The sequence below is a fragment of the Eremothecium gossypii genome, chromosome VII (genome assembly GCF_000091025.4).
Source record: "Eremothecium gossypii ATCC 10895 chromosome VII, complete sequence".
In the NCBI taxonomy this organism is placed as follows: domain Eukaryota; kingdom Fungi; phylum Ascomycota; class Saccharomycetes; order Saccharomycetales; family Saccharomycetaceae; genus Eremothecium; species Eremothecium gossypii.
In genome coordinates this window covers 822,755-834,576 of record NC_005788.4, presented here as the reverse complement: position 1 = coordinate 834,576, position 11,822 = coordinate 822,755, and the positions used below count along the sequence as shown (strand labels likewise).

The 11,822-nt window shown below is 52.0% G+C and overlaps 5 protein-coding genes across 5 annotated transcripts; 2 read left to right on the top strand and 3 right to left on the bottom strand.

Annotated features, from left to right (window-relative positions):
* Positions 1-98: 98 nt before the first annotated feature.
* BNA5 (kynureninase) lies at positions 99-1,442 on the bottom strand (the record flags this gene model as incomplete). The annotated part of the gene is made up of 1 exon (NM_211631.2): positions 99-1,442. The coding sequence occupies one exon, from the start codon at positions 1,440-1,442 to the stop codon at positions 99-101; it is 1,344 nt and encodes a 447-aa protein (NP_986569.2).
* A 558-nt stretch (positions 1,443-2,000) lies between these two features.
* Positions 2,001-4,244, top strand: UME6 (DNA-binding transcriptional regulator UME6; the record flags this gene model as incomplete). Its single annotated transcript, NM_211630.1, has 1 exon — positions 2,001-4,244. The coding sequence occupies one exon, from the start codon at positions 2,001-2,003 to the stop codon at positions 4,242-4,244; it is 2,244 nt and encodes a 747-aa protein (NP_986568.1).
* A 452-nt stretch (positions 4,245-4,696) lies between these two features.
* On the bottom strand, positions 4,697-7,024 carry AGOS_AGL100W (EST1 family protein; the record flags this gene model as incomplete). Its single annotated transcript, NM_211629.1, has 1 exon — positions 4,697-7,024. The coding sequence occupies one exon, from the start codon at positions 7,022-7,024 to the stop codon at positions 4,697-4,699; it is 2,328 nt and encodes a 775-aa protein (NP_986567.1).
* A 332-nt stretch (positions 7,025-7,356) lies between these two features.
* TOP3 (DNA topoisomerase 3) lies at positions 7,357-9,252 on the top strand (the record flags this gene model as incomplete). The annotated part of the gene is made up of 1 exon (NM_211628.1): positions 7,357-9,252. One exon carries the CDS (start codon positions 7,357-7,359, stop codon positions 9,250-9,252), a length of 1,896 nt encoding a protein of 631 aa, NP_986566.1.
* A 128-nt stretch (positions 9,253-9,380) lies between these two features.
* On the bottom strand, positions 9,381-11,456 carry MSC2 (metal cation transporter MSC2; the record flags this gene model as incomplete). The annotated part of the gene is made up of 1 exon (NM_211627.1): positions 9,381-11,456. The coding sequence occupies one exon, from the start codon at positions 11,454-11,456 to the stop codon at positions 9,381-9,383; it is 2,076 nt and encodes a 691-aa protein (NP_986565.1).
* Positions 11,457-11,822: the final 366 nt, after the last annotated feature.

The following is an 11,822-nucleotide window of genomic DNA, read 5'->3' as shown; positions in this document are numbered from 1 at the left end:
TTTGTAATTCTCTTAATAATGCGTGTATAATAGGAATTATGGTACGCCTATAATATATATTCTGCATATGATACTGCCAAGCAACACTAGCCGCAGTCTCACACCGCGCTCTCCGGAGCCAGACGCTCTAGTGCCGCGTTGAGCAGCTGAACGGACTCAAAAACCTCCATGAAGGTGTTGTACAGAGCACAAGGAGTTAGGCGGATCACGTCCGGATGCCTTTCGTCACCCAGCACTCCGTTCTGCCGCAAGTCTGCAAACACGCGCGGCATAGTATTCTTATCCGGGTCGTCAGAGTGCGGCCAAAACAGCAGCGAGAGCTGCGCGCCACGCTCCGCAGGGTTCGCCGGCGTCAGGATGGTAAAGCCAACCCCATCGGCGCCTACTTCCGGACGATAGAACACCGACTGCGTCAGCAGCTCGTACAGGTACCCGGTCAAGGCAAGCGACCGCGCGCGTACGCGCTCCATGCCGCCAAAGTCCTCGAACACTTCCAGCGACGCGCGTAGCGCCGCCACATCCAGCACACTGGGGTTTGACTGGCGGAACCCGAGCGCATCAGGCAGCGGGTCGTACGTCTGGCGCATCTCGAAACGCGTTGCCGCGTTCGTGCCCCACCAGCCCGCCAGCCGCGGAAGCGTGCCGCCGTGGTGGCGCTCGTGCACAAAAAGTCCCGCAATACCACCTGGCCCTGCATTGAGATACTTATACGAGCACCAACAGGCAAAGTCTGCGCCCCACTCGTGCAGCTGCAGCTGCACGTTCCCGACGGCATGTGCTAGGTCGAAGCCGACCACAATGCTAGGCTCGCGCCGCGCAGCCGCTACAATCGACGCCATATCTAAAAGCTGTCCTGTATAGTACTGCACGCCCGGCAGGCACACCAGCGCGAGCTCCGCACGGTGCGTCTCGATCGCCGCCACGATGTCTTCCGTGCGCAGCGTGTGCTCGCCCGCGCGCGGTGCCACCTGCACCAGTGTAGCTGCGGGGTCGAGCCCATGCAGCGCGGCTTGGTTCCAGAAGGCATGGAAGTCGGATGGGAACACCTGCTTCTCCAGCAGGATCTTCGTCCGCCGCCCGCGTGGCCGGTAGAACGCAACCAGTAGCGCGTTCAGGTTGGCCGTCAGGCTACCCATAACCGCTACCTCCTGTTGGCTCGCGCCCACCATGCGCGCCATTTGCGGCACCAGCGGTAAGTCGGTGTTGACCCATTCTGTTCCGCCGGGGTGCCGGACATGCGCCTCCACAGCGCGGGCGGACCACGCTGATAGCTCCGCCTCCACCGACCCGCGCGTCTTGCGCGGCATACACCCGAGCGAGTGCCCGCATAGGTAACGCACAGCGGCTGTCTGATCACCCAGACCCAATGACGCGTAGCTCGGCACGTGGAACGCGTCGCGCGCTCCGGGCCACTGTTCCTCTAATGCGCGCGCCTTCTCCATCTCTGTGTGCCCTCCTACGCTACGGGCCGCCGTATTTTTGTGGTTCGTGTTCTCATGCCTGCGTGGCTAGTGTGCAGCGAGCTGCAGGCGGGGCTCAGCAAAAAGAACCGTTTCGGTAACTCCGGCCGCCGCCCGCAGGCGGCCGCCTGCGGGCGGCAGCTGCTGCCGGCGGGCCGCCCGCGGCCTGGCGGCCCGCCGGGCGCCGGCACAATGCAGCACCGGGTAACCGTGCCCCCACCGCACCCCCTCACGCCGCGCCCCGCGCTGCCAACGCCAGAGTTTTAGATAGGAGCGAACCTGGCTAGTTGTTGTTTTTGGACATGATGGTTCCCGTCCCCCTCCCCCCAGAAGGCAACCGCACGCAGCAGTTCACGGGTAGAAGTCAAGAGGCAGAAGACAAGCCAGAGGCAAGGCCGGGGCGTGGAGAATCTCCCAAGATACAGGTAGAGCAGTCTGAACACGCACGTTGTGGACGGACGCGGATTGATCAGCCGGACGCCAGTGGATTTAGGTTTTTTAGCTGGAGAGTTTGAGCCAGCCGCGGGCGTGTCGAGCAGCATGGACGCGCAGCGGACTATCAGTAAAGAGGTCGCGCGAGGCGCAGAGAGCAGTGGAGAAAAAGACGCGCCGGAGCGCCGGCGTGAGACGGTGCAGCGGCTGCAGATGCCGTCTTCGGCGTCTGGCGAGCCGCCGGTGTCGAAGCCGACAACCGTGCCACATAACACGCCGATAATCTCGCCCAGCGACAGCCCGCGGGATGGACACAGCACAGGGGGCTCTGTCGGGTCGTCGGGCTCGTCGCCGTCGCCTGCGGCGGCCGCGGGAGCCCTAGGCCATTTGCCGCCACAGACCGCGGCGGCACGCCGTATTTCACGATCAGAGAAGTTGAGCTCGGCGGCTGTGCACGTGACCCCCGCTGCGTCGAGTGGCTACAACATGGGGCTAGGGTTCACGCCCAACCAGCGGGTGCAACTACCGACGATTGCATCGCTGCTTGCTGCGACCGGAGCAGGAGGAATGGCTGCGCCGCCTCCGGTGGGCTGTCGCGATGGTCTACGCGGAGAACCGCTTTCAATAATGGACCGCGGCTCGATGTTCATGACATCCGACTCGCGGGGGTCGGCAAGAGACGCTATTAGGACGCCGGTGGAGCGAATACCGTCATCTGCACCCGGGCACACATCGTCTGCGGCCGCGGGCGGCCGCCTAGGGCGGCCGCATGAGGGCGAGCTCTCTGCGCGGCCAGAAACGGTCAGCGGCTCGCTCTGCTCGTCCGAAGCGAGCGGCGCGTTACCCCGGAGCACAGCAAGCACAGCAAGCAACGTGAGCGTTGGTGGCTCTACCGGTTCTGCCGGTTCAGCAACATCCGAAGCTGGCGATGCTCGGCGGCGCAGCGCAGTTGATGCTGGACCCGTTGATGGGCGGACGCTTTCAAGTATAGACGCCAATACCGCACTAACACCCAAACGGTTACACTTCAACAATAGCCGTGACCTCATTGACCCTTATACATCAGAACAACATCTGTCGGACGTGAAAATCAACATCACTTCCCTGCTGAACTCGCGTGGTGGAACTGGAGAAGATCCGTATTCACTGCGCGCCGGCGGGGAATTTGTCCTGCCAGTGTCTGCCAACAACAATATGATGTCAATAGCGCCTACAAGCAAGTCGTCGGCAACTGGTGGTGTGACATTTCAATCGCAACCACCGCCTTCTACAGGGCAACTACCACCCCCTTCATCTGCGTCATCATCGACGCATTTCCTTGAGCCTTTTTCAAATGGGCTAATGATGGACAACGACACACAACAGCAGAGCACTGCTAATGGACTCAATGGATCTGCAACTATGCACACCCAGCGACAAACACGATTTATTAACTCGAAATTCGATGAAATGAGACAACGACTGCTCTTGACGAAGCCCGCAGCAAGGGATGATGAGCTAGGCGCCGCCGCCATTATCTCTCAGATGCGTTCTTCACCTTATCACACTGACTTTTCTAGCGCGGACGCTAATAGCAGACCAGTCTCGTCATCAATTAACATCCAGCGTAATTTAAAACCCGTTGTACAGATACTCCAGCGTGAAAACGGTACATTAGTTAAAGAGGAGCCCAATGACCAGGTACTGACGGACGACGAATTGGCTAGTTCTGGTGAGGACGATGGACTTGGAGATACGATTACGTGGAACAAGGGTGGCAAGCGCCAAATTTCGCGACGTAAATCGGCTCTCGCATCGAGTACTGCTCCTTCTTCTGCATCAGCTGCTTTCAAATCGAGAAGCAAACGTAGGAGAAGATCTAGCGGTCAGTCCAGTATGGAGTCTCTACTTTCCGCAGCAGAACTATTAGAAATGGAGGCGAATTCTAAAAAGAATAACCGCGTCTTTCGTACACAACCTCCGCATCTAACTCCAACAGGGAAGTCACCTACTTCCCTTTCGTCATCTTTCGCCGTTCCCGACTCTTCTAATAAGGAATCCCCTGACAAAAACCTAGAGGAACAGTTTCCCAATAATATCTCACCCAAATATGATGACGCTCCGAATAAAAAGAAGGCCGGCGCAGGCACTCGCTCCAGGACAGGATGTTGGATCTGTCGTCTACGTAAGAAGAAATGTTCAGAAGAAAGACCCCAGTGTAGCAACTGCCTGAGGTTGAACTTGGAATGCGTATACGATATTATCAAACCAGATTTTATCTCTGATCCTGATAAAAAGAGCGAGAAGTTGGAGGAAATCAAAAGAAGAACGAAAGAGGCTAAACGTATGGCCATGAAAAAGAAGGAGTGGTAATCCCTCTCTATTTCTGAAAAGAAAGCATACACGATGGACTCTGGCATTTCCTGTATTCAATATTCTTGGTTTGTCCTAAACCATTCTAGAACTTTTCACATTAGAGATTCTGCCGCCATACATCATGAATTTTATTTAATCTCCATGGTTGACGGCGTCGATGCGATCTCTTAGGACTACCATCACTACTATGAGTTACTGTTTCACTAATTGTTTTTGTCTTTTTTATTTGTTTGGGTTTTACAAGGGAACGATAATCAATTACCATTTGTCATATTACTACTGACTTCTTTTGTATATGTATAAACTACTTAAACTTCACTTCATTTGATATTTAGTACGGCGCACGAGGTGACGATTGGAAGACACCTACTATAGTGCGCCAATTTACCACATGTGACAGCCATGCATGATTTATCTTAAGTTAAATTTATGACAGGAATAATTCAAAGTTATGGATAGTGTTGCTGAGGCGGAGATTCATTTGGAATCATTGGGTGCCCATTGTTCAATACTACCATACCTGGCCCTGGCGGGGGCATGTACATTGCATAGGGTCCTGCAACAAATGGTATTGGTCCATTCTGGAATTGCGCAAGCTGCGATGACATCGGATAAGGATGTTGCGTGGGCTGCGAATAGTATGCATTGTGTCCATATGCTGTTGGCCATGCCTGTGGCTGAGGAGTTTGTATCATTTGCATATAAGCCTGATGGGATGGATGGAAGGCAATACGATTATTGCCCGAGGGAGATCTAGAATTCAGGATTTCTGTAGAACCCAATTGCATAGGCCCGTTGTACCCTTGGTTGTAATAAGTTGCGGCCTCTTGCGTAGCGCTGGTACCAGCTGCCCTATCTTGGTAGAGATGTGCAGAAGGAGCAACATCAAACGACATTGGAGCAGCAGGGACAGAACATCCACTGTATACCCTGCCTTCGGCAACAGACTGCCTTAAGCCCTTCCTTTCCATCAATTTTGCCTCCAGGCTACTCAAAGACTGGACTCTCCTGCTGTTGCGTTTTGGTTTGGACTTCTTCGTTTGTTTGGCGCCCGCAGGTGTATAGTCGGATGTCGAAGGTGGTGGAGTTTTCGCCTTTGGCGGTGAACATGTCCTCAAGGGCACATCAGGTTTAAGGGAGTTGAAGCGCTTTGATTCATCGCACCATACAATATTAACATCGTTATTTGCGAGGAATTTCTTCCCGATGAACACAATCGCATGTAGTTTTAGTAGCCCTTCTTCCTTGGCGGTAAGCTTATCATCAACAAGTCCCGCCAATCTGTCAGGAAGATTCTCCATCTGGAAAAGATCCACATCATTGAAGTCGCTGAGAGTGTGTCCTATTGCAGAAAAGTCTTTTAACATGATGTCTTCCTGGAAAAAGTAGTCTCTCTTCGGCCTATGTTCAACATCCATCAGTTGCTGATACTCTGTATGCGCCAAAATATTATTCAGTAAATGCGCAACGGATTGGCAGAACTGAGTATGCCTGTGTGCAAACTGCGTCACAATTGAGTGGCTCTTAATCCAGACACATATTACCCGAACTAGCGCCAGGTACTCCCAAGTGTCGAAGCTCTGCCACTCCTTCAGTACTACAGAGTCAATGACATGACTGAAGAAATCGAATGCCGTCTCCAAAAATGCGGTGCAGTTTGATGGAAGGGTATCGGACCGATTGAGCCCCATCGCCTTCGCCTTTTTTATCACTAAGTCAAAGCCGCCAATGAATAACAAGACATCTTGCAAAATTAGGCGAACATTTCTCGCATAGCGACTCCTGACCTTCTCAAAAAGAATTTCTGTGCAATGGCGGATATCGCTGCCCTGCTTGCTCCAGCTTTCAGGCGCATACACAGAGCTGAACAATGCTAGAAAGTAGAATTCCAGTACTTCTCGATTAATGAGCTTATTAGAGTCCGACTCCTTACTGCGCAGGCGTTTCAAGATACCCTGGTGCTTCGCAAACAACCCACTGGAGGCGTCCGCAACGATACTCTCAAGGTTTGGTATACCGGCATCCGTGGGCATCCGCGACAAAGACCCCCTCATGAAAGCATAGGCAGCGTGCCCATAGTTTCCTGTCTGTACGTACACAAGGCCCTCCTGCAGGTACGTCTCGCCGACAGAGGGTACAATTTGCTTCGCGAGCATAAAATACCTCATCGAATCGTCAAAATCAGAAATATGGAACCGCTTCGAGAGTTTGCTGCAGCAGCACTTGTAGCGATGGCAGCAACCAAGGTACAATAGGCACCGCTGCAGCGACATCACGCACAGAATTGTGAAGTAGGACGAATCGTCAAGGGTCTGCAGCTCACCGCCGGACTGCACATTCAGCTCGCGGATTACGCCCGCAGGAAGCAGTTTCCCAAAGTCGTAGCGGTCAAATAACTGCTGCACCAGCCCATTATAGAACTGGCGGATTATCTTAAAAATCTTGTTCAGCTTGCCATTCATGCGCCGGAAGCTGATGTAAGTCCGCTCCTGAGGTCCCCCCTCCGCCGCCTCCAGAAGATGCGCGCGCCATTGTTGAAACCACTTAAATATCGGGTAGTGTATCTCCTTCCACACTGCGTCCAGCAGGTCCGGAGTCGCTGGCAGCCCTTCCGCCCCTCGCCACTGCTGCGTCTTCGAATGTACCAGCTGCAAAAAGCCTTGTAGCAACGTGATATCTTCTACAGTGCTGCGCGACTGCAGCAGCTCCGCTAATTGCCTCTTGAAATCATTAAAATTGGGAATGATGCCTTTGTCCTCCATCGGGGTTAGCGTCATATGAATTAATATGCAGAAAATTCCTCCCAAACTCAGCCAAATCCCTGCTTGACCTACCTAATACTGTCAGCGCCTTCCTAACACAGCAAACTAGCCGTAGCCATGGAGTTACTCGACCTTGAAGACCTTTATTTAATAGGACTGCATTTCATCATTACTATCAAGTGAAACCAAAATCGGAAAATTTTCATCAAGCTGAGCACGTGACAATAAATATAAGGCGCCAGGGCGGTTCATTGAGAGCTACCGCCTCAAGAAACACAGAGTTACTGCGGGCGCGTAGCCTGACAGGGCGTGACTGGTGCATATATACTTGCCTGGAGGTGGCGGATATGAGGGTAGTATGCGTGGCTGAGAAGAATTCAATTGCCAAGGCGGTGGCGGGAATATTGGGCGGGGGAAACACGCGTACGCGATCATCGCCTTCGAAATACATCAAGAACTATGACTTCACGTACAACTTTGCGTGGGCGCAGGGCGGGGAACGCTGCGAGGTGACGATGACGGCGGTGGCAGGGCACCTGATGAGCCAGGACTTCGGTCCACAGTACGGGTGGAACAAGTGCGACCCGCGGGAGCTATTCGGGGCGGAGATTCTGGAGACGCCCACGCGAGAGATCGCGGAGAATATAACGCGAGAGTGCCGCGGGGCAGAGTACTTGATGATCTGGACTGACTGTGACCGAGAGGGGGAGGCGATAGGATGGGAGATCGCGCGCGTTGCGATGCAGGCGAACACGCGACTGGTACGAAGCCGGATCCATCGAGCGGTGTTTTCTCACCTGGGGCGGGAGCATATTATGCGCGCGGCCAACTCCCCGTCGCAGATCGACATGAACGCGGTGGACGCGGTCAAGGCACGGTCAGAGATCGACCTGAGAGCGGGGTACGCTTTCACGCGTCTGTTGACGGCGACCCTGCGCGCCAAAGTCGAGCAGGATATGCCTGCGGCGAACGAGAAGAAGCGGGCGCTAATCTCGTATGGGACATGCCAGTTTCCGACCCTGGGGTTTGTTGTCGATAGGTACGAGCGCATTCAGAACTTCGTATCGGAGGGGTTCTGGTATCTCCAACTACTGATTGAGGACCCACAGTGCGCGCGTAAGGTCACATTTAGCTGGGACCGGGGCCACTTATTTGACCGGCTGTGCGTTTTATGTCTATACGAAACTTGCATTGAGGCTACGGGCAACAAAGCTCTGGTGTCTAGTGTCACTGCGAAGGACACTTCCAAATACCGACCTCTTCCGCTGACTACCGTTGAGTTACAGAAGAACTGCTCCAAGTTTTTGAGGATGTCTGCAAAGCAGTCTCTTGATGCCGCTGAAAAGTTATACCAGAAGGGCTTTATATCCTATCCTAGGACTGAGACGGACGTGTTTTCCAAACAGGCGAACTTGCAGGGATTGGTTCAGCAGCAGACCGAGCACAGCCAATGGGGCGCCTACGCTTCTAAACTTCTCAGTGGAGAAGGCAGTAACAGGTTTCAATGGCCTAGGGAAGGAAAACACGATGATCAGGCACACCCGCCGATACATCCGGTTCTTTGCGCTCAACCGGATGCAAACTTATCTGTTGATGAGAAAAGAGTGTATGAGTATGTCGTTAGACATTTCTTGGCGTGTTGTTCCCAGGATGCGAAAGGTAGGTCATCAAAGATCAAGTTAAAATGGCATACAGAGGAGTTCTCTGCGACCGGACTTCAGGTACATGAAGAGAACTTCCTGGAGATTTATACATATCAGAAATGGACTTCAAGCGAACAATTGCCAACTTTGCCTTTGAATAGTCAGGTGGAATTTGCCAAAGCGGAAATGAAGTCAGGAAAGACGTCTCCACCAAAGTATATCACCGAGAGTGAACTTATCATGTTGATGGACGCTAACGGAATAGGGACCGATGCTACTATTGCGGAGCACATAGAGAAAATCCAAGAACGGCAGTATATTAAGGCTGAAGGGACTGCTAAGAATAAAGTATTTAAACCGACAATGTTGGGCAGATCGTTGGTACATGGGTTCGAGGACATAGGTCTCGAAGAATCCTTCGCCAAGCCATTTTTAAGGCGAGACATGGAGCTAGATCTGAAGCGAATATGCGAGGGAACAAAGGACCGAAATAGTGTGCTGGCTAATTTGATCGGTATGTACATGGATTATTACGACCAAACTGATAGACAGAGGAGTAAACTGATACACTGTTATGAGCGAATAAAACAAGAATCATAGTTAATTCCTCATGACACGTGAATAGTAGGGAAGAGACTAGAATACATAAGACACATATCTTTACAAAATCCTGCATATACATACAACTTTCAAATGGAATACGCACTGATTCCGTAATTCATAATTTATCACATCAACGGAGCACTCTTCGGTACGGAAGATGGAATGCGGCACCAACAGTTTGACTCATTGGGTTCTACTTGAATCCAAGCCTGTATGCCCAGATTTTCGAAGATCTTTTCTACCCGCTTCTTAATGATAGTTGAGTTTTCACCTTCGAGATACTGAACATGGATATATCCAATTAGCTGCTTTCTGTCTTTAGCCGAGCCACCACATGCATCATTTTGATCAGAGGTAGAAGGTAGTGAATGCGAATGCGAATGCGAATGCGAGTGTGAATGCGAATGCGAATGCGAATGCGAGTGCGAATGACCATGTGCATGCGAATGTCCGCCCGCGGCTGGCATTACTAGTGGCCAGAACCTAGGCGTTGTGTAGCCTGTAACACCGGGTGTAGACATTATCTGGGTGAGGGCATCCTTCACAGTATTATGATTTTTGTCGTTTAGTCTCAACAGCATTCCGGCTGAGGTGGACTTTACGAGTGGAATGGAGCTCAGTAATATCAGCAGAGCTATGAAAATCGAGGCGAGAGGATCGAATATCTGCGATCCAAACATCTTTGTTAACATGGTGGAGACTATCACCCCAACGGAACCCAATGTGTCTGCAAGGATATGCAGAAAGATGCCCTTCAAGTTTTCGTTGTCGTGCCCGTGCCCGCTATGATCGAAAGCGAACAAGCCGACAAGGTTAACCAAAAGGCCCAACACAGACACAACAAGCAACTCATTTGTTCCGTGAAGTGATACAGGGTGCAGTATTCTTCCTGCAGCCTCGACGAAAATACTCGAGACGATACCAATTAGCAGAACTCCGTTAGTAAAACCAGCCAATGTCTCCAGATAAGCTAAAGAAAAAGGAAACATGTCAGTTGCAGGATTCTTTGATAGGACCCCAGCCAAAAGCCCAAGGAAAAGAGAAGTACAATCTAAAGCCATATGCAGGGAATCCGATAAGAGGCCGAGTGATCTTGACCGAAAGGAGTATAGTAGTTGGATCAGCATGAAGGTGAAGTTCAGCAAAAGGAAAGAGAAAATAGCCCTGTTTTCTTTATCTAGTGCAAGCTGTTGCAAGAGGTAGGTAACATTCACGCCGAACCTGGAGTTTTCATGAGCTTGTGAATCTGTCTGGGCGTGATTGTCATCATGTTCATGCGCAAACCCGCAATGCTTGTCAACCTGCGTAGCGTCATGGGAGCAGGTAGTACTGAACTCCAGCGTATGCGGTACAACTGCACTCAGCACCAGGAAGACAAACATAATCACGTTGCCTTGGAATGTCGCCGAAATAATATTGAAGGAGAGCACCTGTAATCCTAGCGACAGAACTCCGACCACCGCTGGCGCATATGGGACCTTCCAGACCTCGAATTTGGCAGTGCTGCCGTCGTTGCATTCAATTTCTCTAGACACATCCTGGAATGTTACCAAAGCGACAAATATACAGCCGAGAAACACCAAGAACATCGAGTAGTTGATGTCCACCGTTTCAACGTAATCAACCCATACAAAAGTCAGCACCAGGGAGACTAGCGACACCACTAGGAAGAAAAGCCGTGGTACTTGGTATTTGGCAAAGTGCGTCGCTGCGCCGTTGCGGTACTTCCTATGCAGCAGCAGAAATACGCATATAACGCAGTATGAAACCACAGTATTATAGTAGGAGACCCCGTTAACATAGTCCATAGCCAGGCTCAGCCCGGGGAACACAACGTAATAGCGCAGCGACACGTGCTGCGCCAACAGTATCTGTAGCAAGCTCACAGACAGCACCGACGCTTGGATTGGGCCCAGAAAGGAGCTCAATGCCAGTGTGATGAACACAACCAGAAACGTCAGTACCTTTTTCTGCATAAAGCTGCGCAAGACGTACTGGGTTACCGACACCGTGACGCACGACGTCAGTAGCGGCACCACCAGGTGCCGCAGCAGCAGCGGGACAGCCTGTGTCATCTGCTGGTCCTTGGCGGCCCCTGCCGCGGACGTTTTCGGGGTAAGAATCAAATCGTGTGATAAAAGCATAGCAGGGTAAGATAGCAGCAGCGGCATCTGCGCCAGCACTTGCTCAAGTTCCATCATCACTGGTCCACCACTTGCTCAGGTGCTCGAACTAAAAAAGAGCCCTGAAGTCTGATTGTATTAGTCTCCTGCGCTGAACGTAGTAGGTAATGCGAAGAACACTGCTGGCAAACCAGTTTTCACTAGAGTGGTGATGTGAAATATCATAAGTGACGAAGTAGTTGAACACTAGCGAACCAGGCAGCAGTCAGGATTCCTGGGGTGTTCAACGGCGAGCGGCAGCTCGGTTTCTGTCCTCTGGGTGTCTTTCTGGCGATAGTGGCTCAATTGCTCGGGCTGCGTTCTGTGCGGGCGCACTCGTAGCTCCCACGAGAAACGGAAAAGAATTAAGTATCATATATACATGAGTGGCTGCGGACAGTCTCT